The sequence below is a fragment of the Apaloderma vittatum genome, unplaced genomic scaffold (genome assembly GCF_000703405.1).
Source record: "Apaloderma vittatum isolate BGI_N311 unplaced genomic scaffold, ASM70340v1 scaffold3760, whole genome shotgun sequence".
NCBI lineage: Eukaryota > Metazoa > Chordata > Aves > Trogoniformes > Trogonidae > Apaloderma > Apaloderma vittatum.
This window is the reverse complement of record NW_009696018.1, coordinates 80,582-94,026: the sequence shown is the minus strand read 5'-3', so window position 1 is coordinate 94,026 and position 13,445 is coordinate 80,582. Positions and strand designations below refer to the sequence as shown.

General features: G+C 36.1%; 1 protein-coding gene across 1 annotated transcript in view; it reads right to left on the bottom strand.

Moving 5' to 3' along the window:
- Window positions 1-1,400: 1,400 nt before the first annotated feature.
- LOC104276700 (A disintegrin and metalloproteinase with thrombospondin motifs 19-like) overlaps window positions 1,401-13,445 on the bottom strand; it is a gene marked incomplete at both ends in the record, with an annotated part of 92,620 nt that continues 80,575 nt past the window's right edge. The window contains 4 exons of the mRNA XM_009873115.1: window positions 1,401-1,531; window positions 4,402-4,503; window positions 11,105-11,255; window positions 12,536-12,676. Of these exons, the coding sequence (XP_009871417.1) occupies window positions 1,401-1,531; window positions 4,402-4,503; window positions 11,105-11,255; window positions 12,536-12,676 (525 nt within the window). The remainder of the gene's footprint in view (window positions 1,532-4,401; window positions 4,504-11,104; window positions 11,256-12,535; window positions 12,677-13,445) is intronic.

Genomic DNA, 13,445 nt, shown 5'->3' with positions numbered 1-13,445 from the left:
ACGAGGATGATCAGAGGGATGGAGCACCTCTTCTGTGAAGACAGACTGAAAGAGTTGAGGCTGGTCAGTCTGGAGAAAAGAAGGCTCCAAGGAGTCCTTATTGTGGCCTTCCAGCATCTTAAGGGGGCTGCAAGAAAGCTGGTGAGGGGCTTTTTAGGATGTCGGGTAGTGATAAGACTAGGGGGAATGGATTTAAGCTAGAGATGGATCAGTTCATATTGGACATTAGGAAGAAGTTCTTCACCAGGTGAGACCCTGGCACAGGTTGCCAAGAGAGGTGGTGGAGGCCAAGTTCTTAAGGCCATGTTTGATGGGGCTCTGAGCAACCTGGTCTAGTGAGCGATGTCCCTGCCTATGGTGGGGCGTTGGAACTAGATCACCTTTAAGGTCCCTTCCAAACATGACAATTCTATGATTATATGATTCTATGATTCACTCTGCATATTTAAGGTTTCTGCTATACTGCCATGCTTTTGTATAGCCATATCTAAACTTTCCTCACAATTCTTTTATGCAGACTTCTCTTTTCAATCTTTGTCTTTCCTGCTATCATTTTTTTTGCCCCAAAGTTGTTACATTGTCTTTCATCTTTCTTCATTTCCCTCTTTTGCTTTATTATTTTCGTAAATCATCTACTCTACACTATTCTAGTCTATTCTGCCCCACCCTAGCCTACCCTAGCCTAGCTTACCTTAGCCTGCTGTAGTCCACTCATCTGCACTTATTTTCACTACTCAGCTCTACTCCATGCCCACTTCTCTACTTATTTATTCTTTTTGTCTTGGTGTATAAACGACCCACAAAAGAGAGATACGGTCCTGAGTGACTAAAAGGAAAACATCTTCTAGCTGAACACTGAGATATAATGAAAGAGACTCCATTCAAGTAAATGGTAAAACACCCTTTATTCCCAATTGCATATGGTTTTCATTTTCACAAGATAAGGGAATCTAAATGCTATTCCCAGATATTCTGCCAAAATGTCTACAAAACATAGAAAGATCTCTTTGTAAAAGTTGCAGTGCATTGGCTCTCCAACTTAGACAGAAGTCAATTTGTTCCAGAAAAAAACCCTGAAAAACTAGAATTACACACTGGTGCTCTACAAGTCAAAAATTATGAATATAATTTTCTGTTGCTTCTTCAGATGAAGTTTAAAAAGTGGTATTCTCCCATAATACTATCTAAGCTTTTGACAGAAGCAGCAAAGAGGAAAAATAGTGTTCCCATGCAATAAAAAACTTGAAATATGTATTCTCCTAAGTGTTTTTTAGTAGTCATCAAAAATTAATTACTTATGTACAGGACAACTATATCTTAATGGCTTTCTATACTCAAAAGACATAAATTCTGTTTGGATATTCTGACAAACAGCAAAGGAAACCTGAACTTGTTTTTACCCAGGGCATTTGCGTTGTCGACTGCTGATTCCAGTGTTGCAAGTACGGCTACAAGTGCTCCACGCGCTCCACTCCCCCTCCATATTCTCCGCAAAAGAAGTCCGATTGATACACTCTCCAGCCTTACACCACTAGGTGAAAATTCAGCTCTTAGGTAAATTAATCAAGGCATATGCAAAAAAATTCACTGCTCCACATGCACATGGGAAGCATAGCACAAACATTTCGTTCAATGCACAGTTTTCATATGAGTTGTACGTATTTTTTCCTGTTGTTCCCCATAGCCTTTTTTCCTATGCTAGTAAATACAACAGCCGGAGGTCTTTCTGTGGTTCAGTCGTCAAGAAGCATTAGCAACTTATCCACAAGCCTGAGCATAAGTTCATTCCCGATATAGGATGCCCTCCTCGAATAGCCTGCTGGCAATGTCCCCTGCATTTGAGCCTGGGAACTGCCTAGGAAAGCGCTTTTGGGTCCAGCCCAAGCCCACAGCACAGTGTTCAGGGCTGTTCTCAGGACAATTTTGGTTCACTATTACAGTTTCCACATAACCAGCAGGAACTGCATTGTCACTGATTATCCAGTGACAGTTTCAATAGAAGGATATATTGCAAGTAATAGAGAAAATGAAATTTTACTCATAACTTGTATTCAAAGAGAGAATGGAATCCTTAATAAGCTTAACTGAGAAAGTCAAGAGAATTTCTGGCATTTATTTAAATAATAATAATCACCTCAATAATCTTGTATGCATACATTGTTTCCCAGGACAACTGCAATTTCTTGCTCAAAAACTATTTAACAACTATTGTTATGCCCTGTAACCTATGTCTGTATCTGGTATAAATCATCATAATTTTGCAGAAACAAGCACTTTATCAATTTACACCAGCTGAACATCTGTATTGTGAAATTTCAGCAATTGCAGAGCAATAAGGCTACAAGTAGACAACGAACACAATATCATTAATATTAGTAATTTAACTCATTTCTCTTTGCACTCTGACTTGAAGTACTATTATCAATGGATAAACTTCATTAAGAACCATTATATTATGAGCAAAACAAAACATATCACTAATACAGTCAACAACAGCCTTTATGACTTTTAGAATACTCTTCCACTACTTGCAGTGCCTGTGCTAAATCCTTGTCTGGTGATCTCAAACTTCACCTGCAGTTTCAAACTGGTCTTCACACATCGATTGCTCTTGATTTTCTCTCTTAAATCATGGCATAATTCACCTTTGAAAAGTCTTCACACAGGATGGCTCCATCATTATATTGGATTTGCAATTAGAAACTCCAAATTTTGTAATGCTCTTAGATGCTTCAGACCAAAAATACTTATTTTTTAAAAGATATTCCTTCAGATATAATAGGCAACATTTTTTTTTCTCCAATGATATCATCTGCCTTATGCAGAGTCTGAGGGATGCTTATAAATCCTTGACATAAAAAAATTACCAAGTTGGACAGGTTATGCAAATGACATTTCCATCATGTTCTATCATCTTAAGAGGAGCATAAGACAACAATATTCCATCTCTACAATAAAAGTAAAACAAAACAAAGACAGTGATTTCTGCAATTTGAAGGTCATCTTTGGCAGCTGATAAACAAGGAGAATAATCGCTTCTAATCTTTTGAGATGTTTCAGTGATGTTTGCTTTGCTTTGACTGCTAGACGTAAGGTGTCTCTGTAGTATGCCACAAGGCTCAATGAGACGTTCTCATTATAATCAGTACTTTGTCTTACTCCTTACTAGCTAAGCTCTCTACATCAAAGAGAATGGTGTTACCTTACTCACTGGACTTTCCCAGGACCTACCATATCATAATGCTCCCAGAAGTATAAAGTTTGAATGAGTCCTGCAATGAGTTGCTACTACCATCTTTTGCAAGTCAGACATTAATACACAACAGACACACCAACTTCAGGTGCCCAGTTCACAAGGGCAATTTTTTCACAATGAAAAGCAAAGTGATGTCTTTTTATTCCATACCATAGGCACTCCAGTCTCAATGTACGAAACGTGACATTGAACATAAGGCATGTCCCTGACTTTCTCAGTATTGACTTAAGACAGAATATCAACTATAGATGTTTATCAGAAACAAAAGATGGCAGCAAAAGTCCTTATTTTAGAGATGATAAGAAAAATGAATAAAACCTTTTCCTTTAGCATGTAAAATGATACTATCTGAACATTTTATCTTACTCAGCTGATTGATATTTTTACTTTTTTAGAGGAACGAGGACAGTCCTGGTGAACACTGTATGATTCAAAGAGCAAATCACTCCTATGGGAGGCTGCTGTCAGCACTGTATCATGAAAATCCCAGGATACATGCACGCTCCTGCTCTGTTATCTACTCGAGGTTATTTATCTTTATTTACAGTTATACACAGAAATGACATATATTATTCAAATAGGAAAGCTCTTGAATGTCATTTAATCTAAGTCTGACTTTAGGTGACTACTTAATTTGTCTTTGACGGCACACTTTTAATAGCATTTATCACTCTTTTACCACCGAGACTATAAATATTTCTTTACAAAACTTATCTTGAAAAGTTCTGTCACAAGTCTGAATCAATTCCTCTGCTGAGACTATTTCTAAATCTTAAATCTCAGCTGAGAACTTCATATGTTTGAAAGCTTATGTTTCTGTTTACAGTAAGCAGTGCAAACAATAGCATTCCATTCACAAATAAGAGACAAAACCAGAACAAATTTAAAATAAAACAATATTAGCATTAAAACATATGTGTCTTTGGCTAACTTTTTAAAAAACCAGTATTTTTTATGGAAATGTACTTTTTTATCATGTTTATATTATATGTTATACAACAAATGATACAATCAAATATATGTACGATTTTCACAATAACTGAGATAAGCAGAAACTTTAATCAAGCACACAGACCTATTCAGCTGGTTTCCTGAACTATTAGGTATTTAATTTAATATATATTGTTATTCCACCTGAAACATACCTTTCCAGTGTCACAGTCTGTTCCATCCATTGGTGGATCCAGCTTAGTTTTGCATTCATTCTCGCCTTCCACCTTACACCACAACCCAGTGCAAATGACGTGCTGAAAACCAAACACACAGGTTAGCAAAAAATCTTGTCTGATGCAAAATTACTTTATGTATGTAATCCACTAATGTTGGCATAATGTTACCAGTTTGATGGTACTGAAGCATGGTTAAAGACAGGTCAAACATGCACCCCTCACTGGTAAACCGGTGGAAGTGAACAGAGGTCACGTGGGCTCAGTTGTAGTTTTAAAGTTATTGCATGTGCAGGCTGATTTGCCACAAGTATGTATAATATTCCCAAAGAAAGGCAAAAACGATCAAGAGAGAGGGATGGGTCCCAAGGAGAATAAAAAAAATAAAAATCAGCTGATTTTTGCAACCACAGTTGTCAGATGACCAAAACGATTTGTTACATTGGTAAACTCAGTAAGAATCTCTGTGCCTTTTACACTATGCATGAAAAAGGTGTGATAAATTTTACTCCACCTTGAAAAGACAGGAAACATAATTCAACAGAAGATTTTGTCTGAACCAAGGAACAAGACGGTTCCAGCGGGAGACTTGTTTTTCAAAAATGCCTGCAACATCAGCTTTCAAAAAATGACAAAAATTGTAAAGACCTGAAGCACTGCACAGAAAGTAGAGACAGGATGCCAGCAGTCAGACGGACTCCTGATTCATTCTGTAACAGTTTTCTGTGGAAGCGGGACTAACAAGACAACAGTTGGACTATGCATATGCTAAAATATAGCTACAGAAGTCTCATTCCATTCCTGGATAATTTTAACAAGTAGTTTTCAAATATCAAATGATAATATCTGTTCTTGTTTGGGGGGGAAAGAAAATTTCTTCTTTTTTTTTTAATACACACTTTAAGAAAAAACTTCAGAGTCAAGAACCAAACTTAGCAAGAAGACTTATGGGGCAGTTTTGGAAGACAATGTAGATAAGACACAGAGTATCAGATGTTATTGACATACTGTTTCCATACCAACTATGAAATGACAGACTATACTGCTGCAACAACTCCACAATGCTAGTTTAATGTTCCTAATTCAAATATATTTTTTCATATCCCTAAAATTTCATTTGTTAGTGACTATATTTGAGGAAAAGGCACCCAGGTCTTCATAAAAAAATAAAGTCAAATTTTCCTTTATGTCATCATATTTAATGTATGGTATCCTTTTACTTTCCTGAACAATGTGATGTTGGGCTCAATTTCACCTGATTTTGACTGCTGAATGGCTTGTAACAAACCCACAGTTCCTTTCAAATTCTAAAATAATTCTTTTAAACTTGGGAAGACATAAAATCAGATTTACAAGTATTTGGGTACTTGAACACACAGATGCACCTGAGCTCTGTAAAGTAAATGAATTAAGTCAAATCAAGACGCTTGACTTATGGATCAGCTTTGTACACATCTGCATGTTTCTGCAAATACTTGTAGACCACTTCATTATGAACCATGAATCTAACTTCCCCAGCTAGAAAAGTCTTTGAGCTTTAAGTGAACTGTATTCGAAAAACACTCACTTGTCTTCAAAAATCATTACAATAAGTATACAATACTACTATATTTCATCTTAGACTTTGAGAGTCCCCAAACCCAAGAAAATGGAGACAGGGAATTATTAAAATTGGAGGATGACTTCTAAGACTTTTCCCGGGCTTTCCACTTTCAGTCAAATAGCAGATAGACTCTAGTCGTTCTTCAAATCGTACTTCTGCTGCAGAAGTAAGAGAAATGGAGACTACTGTTATCATTTAACTTTTGATTTTTGGGGATTTCCTCATGCGGCTGGGGAAAAGACACAAACTGTTTTTTTCATTAACAGCCTGAAATGCTGCAGATCAGGACTGATACAAAAACAAACAGAAATATGGAGGCCAGTGTCAATACTACAGTCACTCCAAATCAGAGCATGAGCTTCGAAACCAGAAATTTAAGACTTTGAGGAGAAAGGTTCACTCTGTCAAAATCAAGATAGTTAATGTTCACAGAGGTTTACTAGCTATCTATCCTAAGCACAGTTCAACAATCATTAAAGTTTTTCAGACTAGCCAAGGGAAGTAAAAGTTACTGGAGATTATAAACTTATACTCCTGATATTAGACTACTCACAATCTGTAAAATATTTAATTGGGTGTACACTGGAAGAAAAATGCTTCCCAGCACACATGAACCATTTTTTCCTAAAATAATGTGTTAACCACGAGTTTTTAACAGTAAAAGCTTGTAAAATGCAACATGAAAGTCACTATGTACTACAGAAATAGCAGAGATCATTTCAGCCTCTGAGTTTTGGGTTTTTTTGAATTAAAAGAGTGAGGCAGGTCTGTGTGTAACAGAATGATACTTTTGCAACCATATAAGCATCTTGAAAGAAGTTCTAGGAAAGACCAGAGACAAAAAGAGTATTTCAGAGCTGTACTTGTGCAAAGTCAAGACTGTTTAAAGTGTAGTAGTGGAGACGAGGACAGATATTTCACCAGGGCTATAGTATTTCGATGACTTTCATTCTTTTCATTGTGATCTTTCCCTGAAATGCTCCAAAAATCACCGTGAAATATAACCAGTCTCCTACTTCTTTGCACAGATCACAGCTGTGTTATGACAAGAATTGTTTTAGTGGAACTGACTAGATAGCATTCGCATCCTGGACTTTAATCTTAAAAGCCAACATTTAATAGTTCAACAATAATATTAAATTGTCAAGTTCTACAATCACATTTAATCACCAAGAACTACTTCTGGGCCATGATCTCACTATCTGTTATGTGAAACAATGTTAAGGTCTAATTGATTCTTGTGTGAGACATCATGGGCATAAAAGCAAACTTGGCTCCTTTACAAGATAAGCATGGCGACATGGTATAAATCTTGTACTCTGAGATCCACTCACACTTTTCTCAGACTCTATAAATTTTGCTTAAGGTATAAAGAAAAAGTCTTTGAAATAAAGATGAAAAGGAAAAAATAAAGTCTGGACGCCATTCATGAAAGAGGAGTGGGAGGAGCTTACTTAGGAAAACAGGGGAGTAGACCCTCAGTGGTCTCTTCAGTCTTTTGCTTTAGCCATTAAATTATAAAGAGGAATTCCTCATTGCACAGGAAAATCACTGGCATGTGCAGTGTTTCTCAGAGATTGCCATATAATGTGACTGTAAATTGTCCTGAAATGCTGCTCAGTAACAACATTTGTAGAAAATTACCTCTCAGCAGAAATTCATTATTGATTGTGCTACGGATATTTGGAGATTATTTTTAGATCATTAAGACAATTATTCTTCCTCATTACTCAATGGTTTTCCTAGTTGCAGGCTGTTACATGAAATGTACTTGCTTAACGTAAAAAGACTGCATGAAAGCCTGGTCACCAAATTAACTTGCAGCCACAAAAAATGTAAGACTCTGACATAGTTCGTAATTGACCCTTTACACAGTTACACTGAAGTGCACGAACTGTTAAGCAAGTAGAATGTATCCAAAAGATTCTGGGTATAAATTGTTGGATTTACTGAAGTTTAAATAAACCTTCAAGGAGTACGTTTCTGTCTCATTTTCTGGCACGTGAACAACAACTGTAACCACAGTAAACTGTCAGTTATTGGCACAGTAGAAGAAAGTATAAAAAGATAAAAGAAAATAGTTTGGATTTCATGGAAAATTCAGTGGTTGCCAAGGTATAATAAAATAATTATTCTAATAAATTAATACTGTAACTACACAAATACCGTATTCAATTTAGAAAAATCTTGTGAATGTTGACTTCTCTAATGGCAGCCACAATAACATACACAAACAACACAAGGGAACTTTGAGTCATATAATTATTCAGTAGATGAAACTCAACATACTTGCTAATTTTATCTGACAACCTCAGGAATATGAGGGAGATGATAAAATTAGCTACTAACAGCACTTCAGAGTTAGACAATGTTGGTGTTGCACAGTTGATGTAAAAGAACTCATGAAGGATTTCTGGAAAGCCTATATAGCTTGGTTGTAGCCTAATCTAAATGGCAGCATGTTTCTTCTTACTCTTCATATGTAGAAGAAACATATTTAAGAGCAGCATGGCTTTCTTATCCTTCGGGCTGTGCTCCACTCATTGCTTTGAGTTTCCTCTCAAAATACTGTAAATTTCCCTAACAGCAGAGCTAAATTTAAGACCCACAGCAAGGATCAAAAGAAGGAGATATATTCTGATATATACATACATATATATATATATATATATACACACACACTGAATACAGTGCCTAAGCTTGCTGTAACTAGGTCTCCAGGTTTACAGTTTGACTATCAATTTCTTGGATTTTCTGTTGGAAGGAAAGTGGGAGTGTGAATTTTGCTTCCAGACAAAGGAATGTAAGGAAAACCAACAACATGGTGACTTTATAGAGGTTGGCAATGGAGCTCTGGAGAACAACTTTTTCACAGTGCCCTCACCAGAATTTCTATTAGTGTCTTTAATTAATTTTTACATGATTTATAACAGGTTCAAAGCTTTTAAAGATGCATCACAATAATCTTGTAGTTCGGGATTTGCTTAAGTGATTGCCAGTTCAGGGTTACCAGTTTGGCAGAGGATTTTCATGAAAGTGCAGAAGATTCTTCCCCTTGCTCTCTTCTCAGAAGTTGTTATTGAGTTCCCTTTTTCTTATTGCTAAGAGCATTAGGTTATCGAGCAACAGATTTGGTTTATGAATAAAATGGGAAATTAAACTGCAATTTGTCCAAAAGCAGGAATAGTTGAAAAGACCACTGTGTTGTCTTGCATCATTACTATTTTTTTCTTCAAAGCGAGACTGCATATTTTTGGATTTAAGTTATAATGGTACTAATATTTAACAGGAATTTTTGTAAACTAGCCATTTCAATATAAAGTAACGATCCCGTTAGTGGGGAAAAAAAGGATGACAGTGATTGAGATTAAATGTGTCCTCTTCAGAAAATATCAATAGAGGATAAAATAACTGAAGTTGATTAAAAATGGACAATGAAGTATCAGAATCCAGAACCTAAGCACTCTCCATGCAAGCAGCTGAACACTATCAGTTAACTGAATTTAACTTCCTAACATTTCTGAAGTAATAATGAAAATCCAAGAAGCCTTAGAGTCAGGCCCCAGGAGAAGAATAGTCAGTGCATCTGTGAATGAAACACAGCAGGCATGGCACCACTTGGCTATCTGAATGGAAATGCCTGAATTAGATCTAAATACAAGGATATTAAAGGAGGGGAAATGTCCACAGAAGTGAAAAGCATATAAAGGTATTATGCAACAGCAAGTCTCCAGGTTTTACTACCACTTCAGTTACTTTAAAAATTCTTTTACCTGGTAAAGAAGACCTGGAAGAAATATTGGGCTAACATTGTACCATTTTCTTGTTCAAAATAGAGTTCTCTGTACCACTGTTCAAAATAGGTTTCTAGAGAATGAGAAACTAAAATCACATCTTTTAATTGAAAGCAAGGCACTAAAAAACAAGAAACAGATTGTGATTAAAGGAAAAAGTGCTTGGAAGTAATCAAGAACGTTTGTCGAATTGTCACATTGAGTTCTACTGCTCATCTCTCAGAGTGGAAATGTTTTCAGTAAGACAGTTGAAACAATAAGTAGAAACCTAGAGTTCCTAACGTTTTCTTTTTTCAGCTACACCACTCTCAGCATGCAGTAGTCATACATATATTGCAATGTATCCTTTGAAAATCTTTAGGATAAAATTTACTTTCAGCGAAACTTGCTAAAGACAGACTACTGTGCCCAGGCTGAAAAGGAGTAAGAGATTATGCTTTCATATTAAATACTCCTGACCTTTCCAGGCTATTTGTCCACTCAATTCTCATGAAATTTTATTTCCGTTCCTCCTAGACTCCATTCTATCAGCCCATACTCCATGCTTTTTATACATTTGTAGTATTATTTACCCACCCAGTTCCCTTTTCAAGGGCATCCAACGTATTTAAGTACCTATCCTGTTGAAGTTTAAGAAGGATCCCTACATTAAAACCATTCATAACATGCTTCTTGAATGAGATACGTACTAGCATCAGGCCATAAAAGTATGAACACCTCTTCAATTTTGTTAATCTGTCTTTTATATAGTGACTCTCTTTCACGTAATGGCATGAAGCAATGTCAGCAAACTCACTTAAGCACTGAACCTCCGACTCCCATGGCACTACACAGCTCTGTCAGGGCTCACAAGGAACAGCCACCACCACTGTTCTCCCTCGGGACATGCACAGGTACAGCGTACTCTACTGAAGGTCAGATATGGAGGTTCAATATCCAAAACAAAAAGAAACCTACATGTAAAATCTGGTCCCGGGGAACAATGTCAAATATTCCATTTGCTGCACCAAGATGATTTCACACCAGGATATTTTCTATTTCTAAAGTGCAAGGAATACATCAGTGGTATGATACGATACAACATGATCGAGGATGTTTGGAGATCCAAGGCAAGTCTTACAATGATAAGCAAATGAAAACGTTCATATCAACTTCAGAAAACAAAGTGTAAACTTTTTGAGTCAAATTTGCTGTGCTCTCTTTCTCTTGATCACATACACAAAAATATCTCTCATAGAAAAATAAGTTGGTAGGTCTATTTTCCAAAGTATGTATCCACCCTTACCTGCATTTCTTGGCAAAATGAAGCGGTTGGTCCAAATAGAATCTGACACTGTTCATCTGCAGTGTATGTCATTCCTGGGAGCTTGGAGGGAATAATCACAGAATTGAGGCTCTGAGGATTCGTCTGTAGCAGACAGTTACTGGCCTTTGACCTGGCAATATGCAGAGATTTATATGCTGAGCAATCCTAAAGAGTCTGATTGTCACGCCAACTTAAACACGCATTTGACATTAGAAAAATGTGCACTCTTAAGTTTTTTTATTTGTCAGCATTCGGCTGTCATTCAGAGAAATGACTGTATAAATTAATAAGACTTACTTGATGTAGTTAGGAGTGTGTTCTGATGCACATTTACAGAAAGATAATATAATATATCAGCTATAAAAGGCATTTCAGAAAAGGACTGGACAATATCTGCTGTAAAATCTACTTAACTGATTACAGGTTGGATAGAGTTTTAAACATTTTTTTAAAAGTAGACAGTATATAATGCATAGACAGTTGTGTAGCCTTGTCTTCACATGTGGCAGGACCTCAGGTTGATCACTTCAGATTACATACATACACATTTAAAAATAACACACTTGTGCGCTGATAGCCAGAAATTTAACTTTTCTAAAAAACTGATGAAAAAACATTTGAAAATATTTCCCTCTGTTAAAGCATCAAGTCATGGGTTTGATTTCCATCTAGATTCCATACAAATGCATCAAACTGCCACATCGACTGAAATTATTTCAGTATCATGAAGCAGACTTTATGAAGACTGCTGAACTGTTCTCAACAGAATGTATTTATAAATTTAGTACAGGAGCAGAGCTTTAGAGAACAGATACTATTTAAGAGACATTGAGTGAAACTGCATGTTTTAATTTGACTTCATTATACTGCATGGTTTGATACTGAATGCCATAACATAGGTCAGAGAATTTGCATAATGTTCATAAGTCATTCACTGTACAACATTCTTCACAGCATATTAATATATTTTAAATATATTTGCATATATCATAGAATCATAGAAGGTCTTAGATTGGAAGGGACCTTAGAGACCATCTAATCCAACCTCCCTCCATGGGCAGGGATCTCCTTAACTAGACCAGGTTGCTCAAGGCCTCATGCAACCTGGCCTTGAATATATCCAGGGAGGCGGCATCCACAACCTCACTGAGCATATTAAAACATATGTAAGTATAACCATATACATTAAATATACATGAAAATATAAAAATACAAATAATTGCTAAGAACAGATATTAATCAATACGTCAAATATTACATAGTTCACGTTTTAAATTCTTTGATGGATGATGCAAACACGCATCTACCACTGAAGTAGCAGAAAATATTGAAAACTTGTTATTTCAGGATATTTATTGCAATTATTTATAAATGACATACAGTAAGAGTTCTTTTTCTTGAACAATATACCTGAGAAATCTTTCCAGATCTTCCCTGCTGCACCGAGACCATGAAACATCTCCAAGATTCTGTCCTTTAATCCACTCCCCAGACATGATATGGAGACCATCTGCACAGGATGGATGGTCATTGTCGTGGTTTATCCCCATGCTGAATGTTGAAGTTATTAAAAATAAACCAAAGCACAAAAAATAACAAGTTATTTTCAAAATGTTTAGAAGTTAAAATTCTTGCAAGAGGCTATAAAAAGTTCACATACATTACATGTAGAAAAATCTCTTTTCATGATACCTTTCACTGAAGTGGAACTGTGTGTGGACGACAATTCTGTACTCAAAGGTGAAAGGGATGCCTCACTCATTTGATGAGAACTACTGCATTCAAATCAGCTCTAAAACTGATAGTTTGTGCAACTTTTTAAATGTTCAGAACTGCATAACTGCTGCAGGTTTAATGAATTGTATTTCTACCCCTAATGGGCAATAAAAATACTGGAAATTTAGTTGTTGAGATCAGTGAATTGTTCAGTGTTTTGGCAGTGATTCTATCTTAATTTCATATGGAACTGGTTTGTTAAAATTTTATAGACTAAATGCTTAAAATGCTTACGAGCTTGATGCGTAACTATTTTATCGCCTAAATGTGTTTTCAATGTCTACTGTTAGAAATAACACCAATGAAACAATTAAATGGATTTTGATTTTAAAGGCTCAGCGTACATGTGCATCCCAGTGAGTTCTTATGTAGAACACTACAATGAAAAATTCTACTAAAAAATTGCTTGGAGCTGCTGCTTTAACAGAATTGAAGCCCCACTGCTGCTCTCATTCACAACCAGTAAACAGAGAGGAAAATGATAAACTTAAACAAAAATAAAGTTTTCAGAATTATCTAAGTGGATATATGCTTAACCAGCATC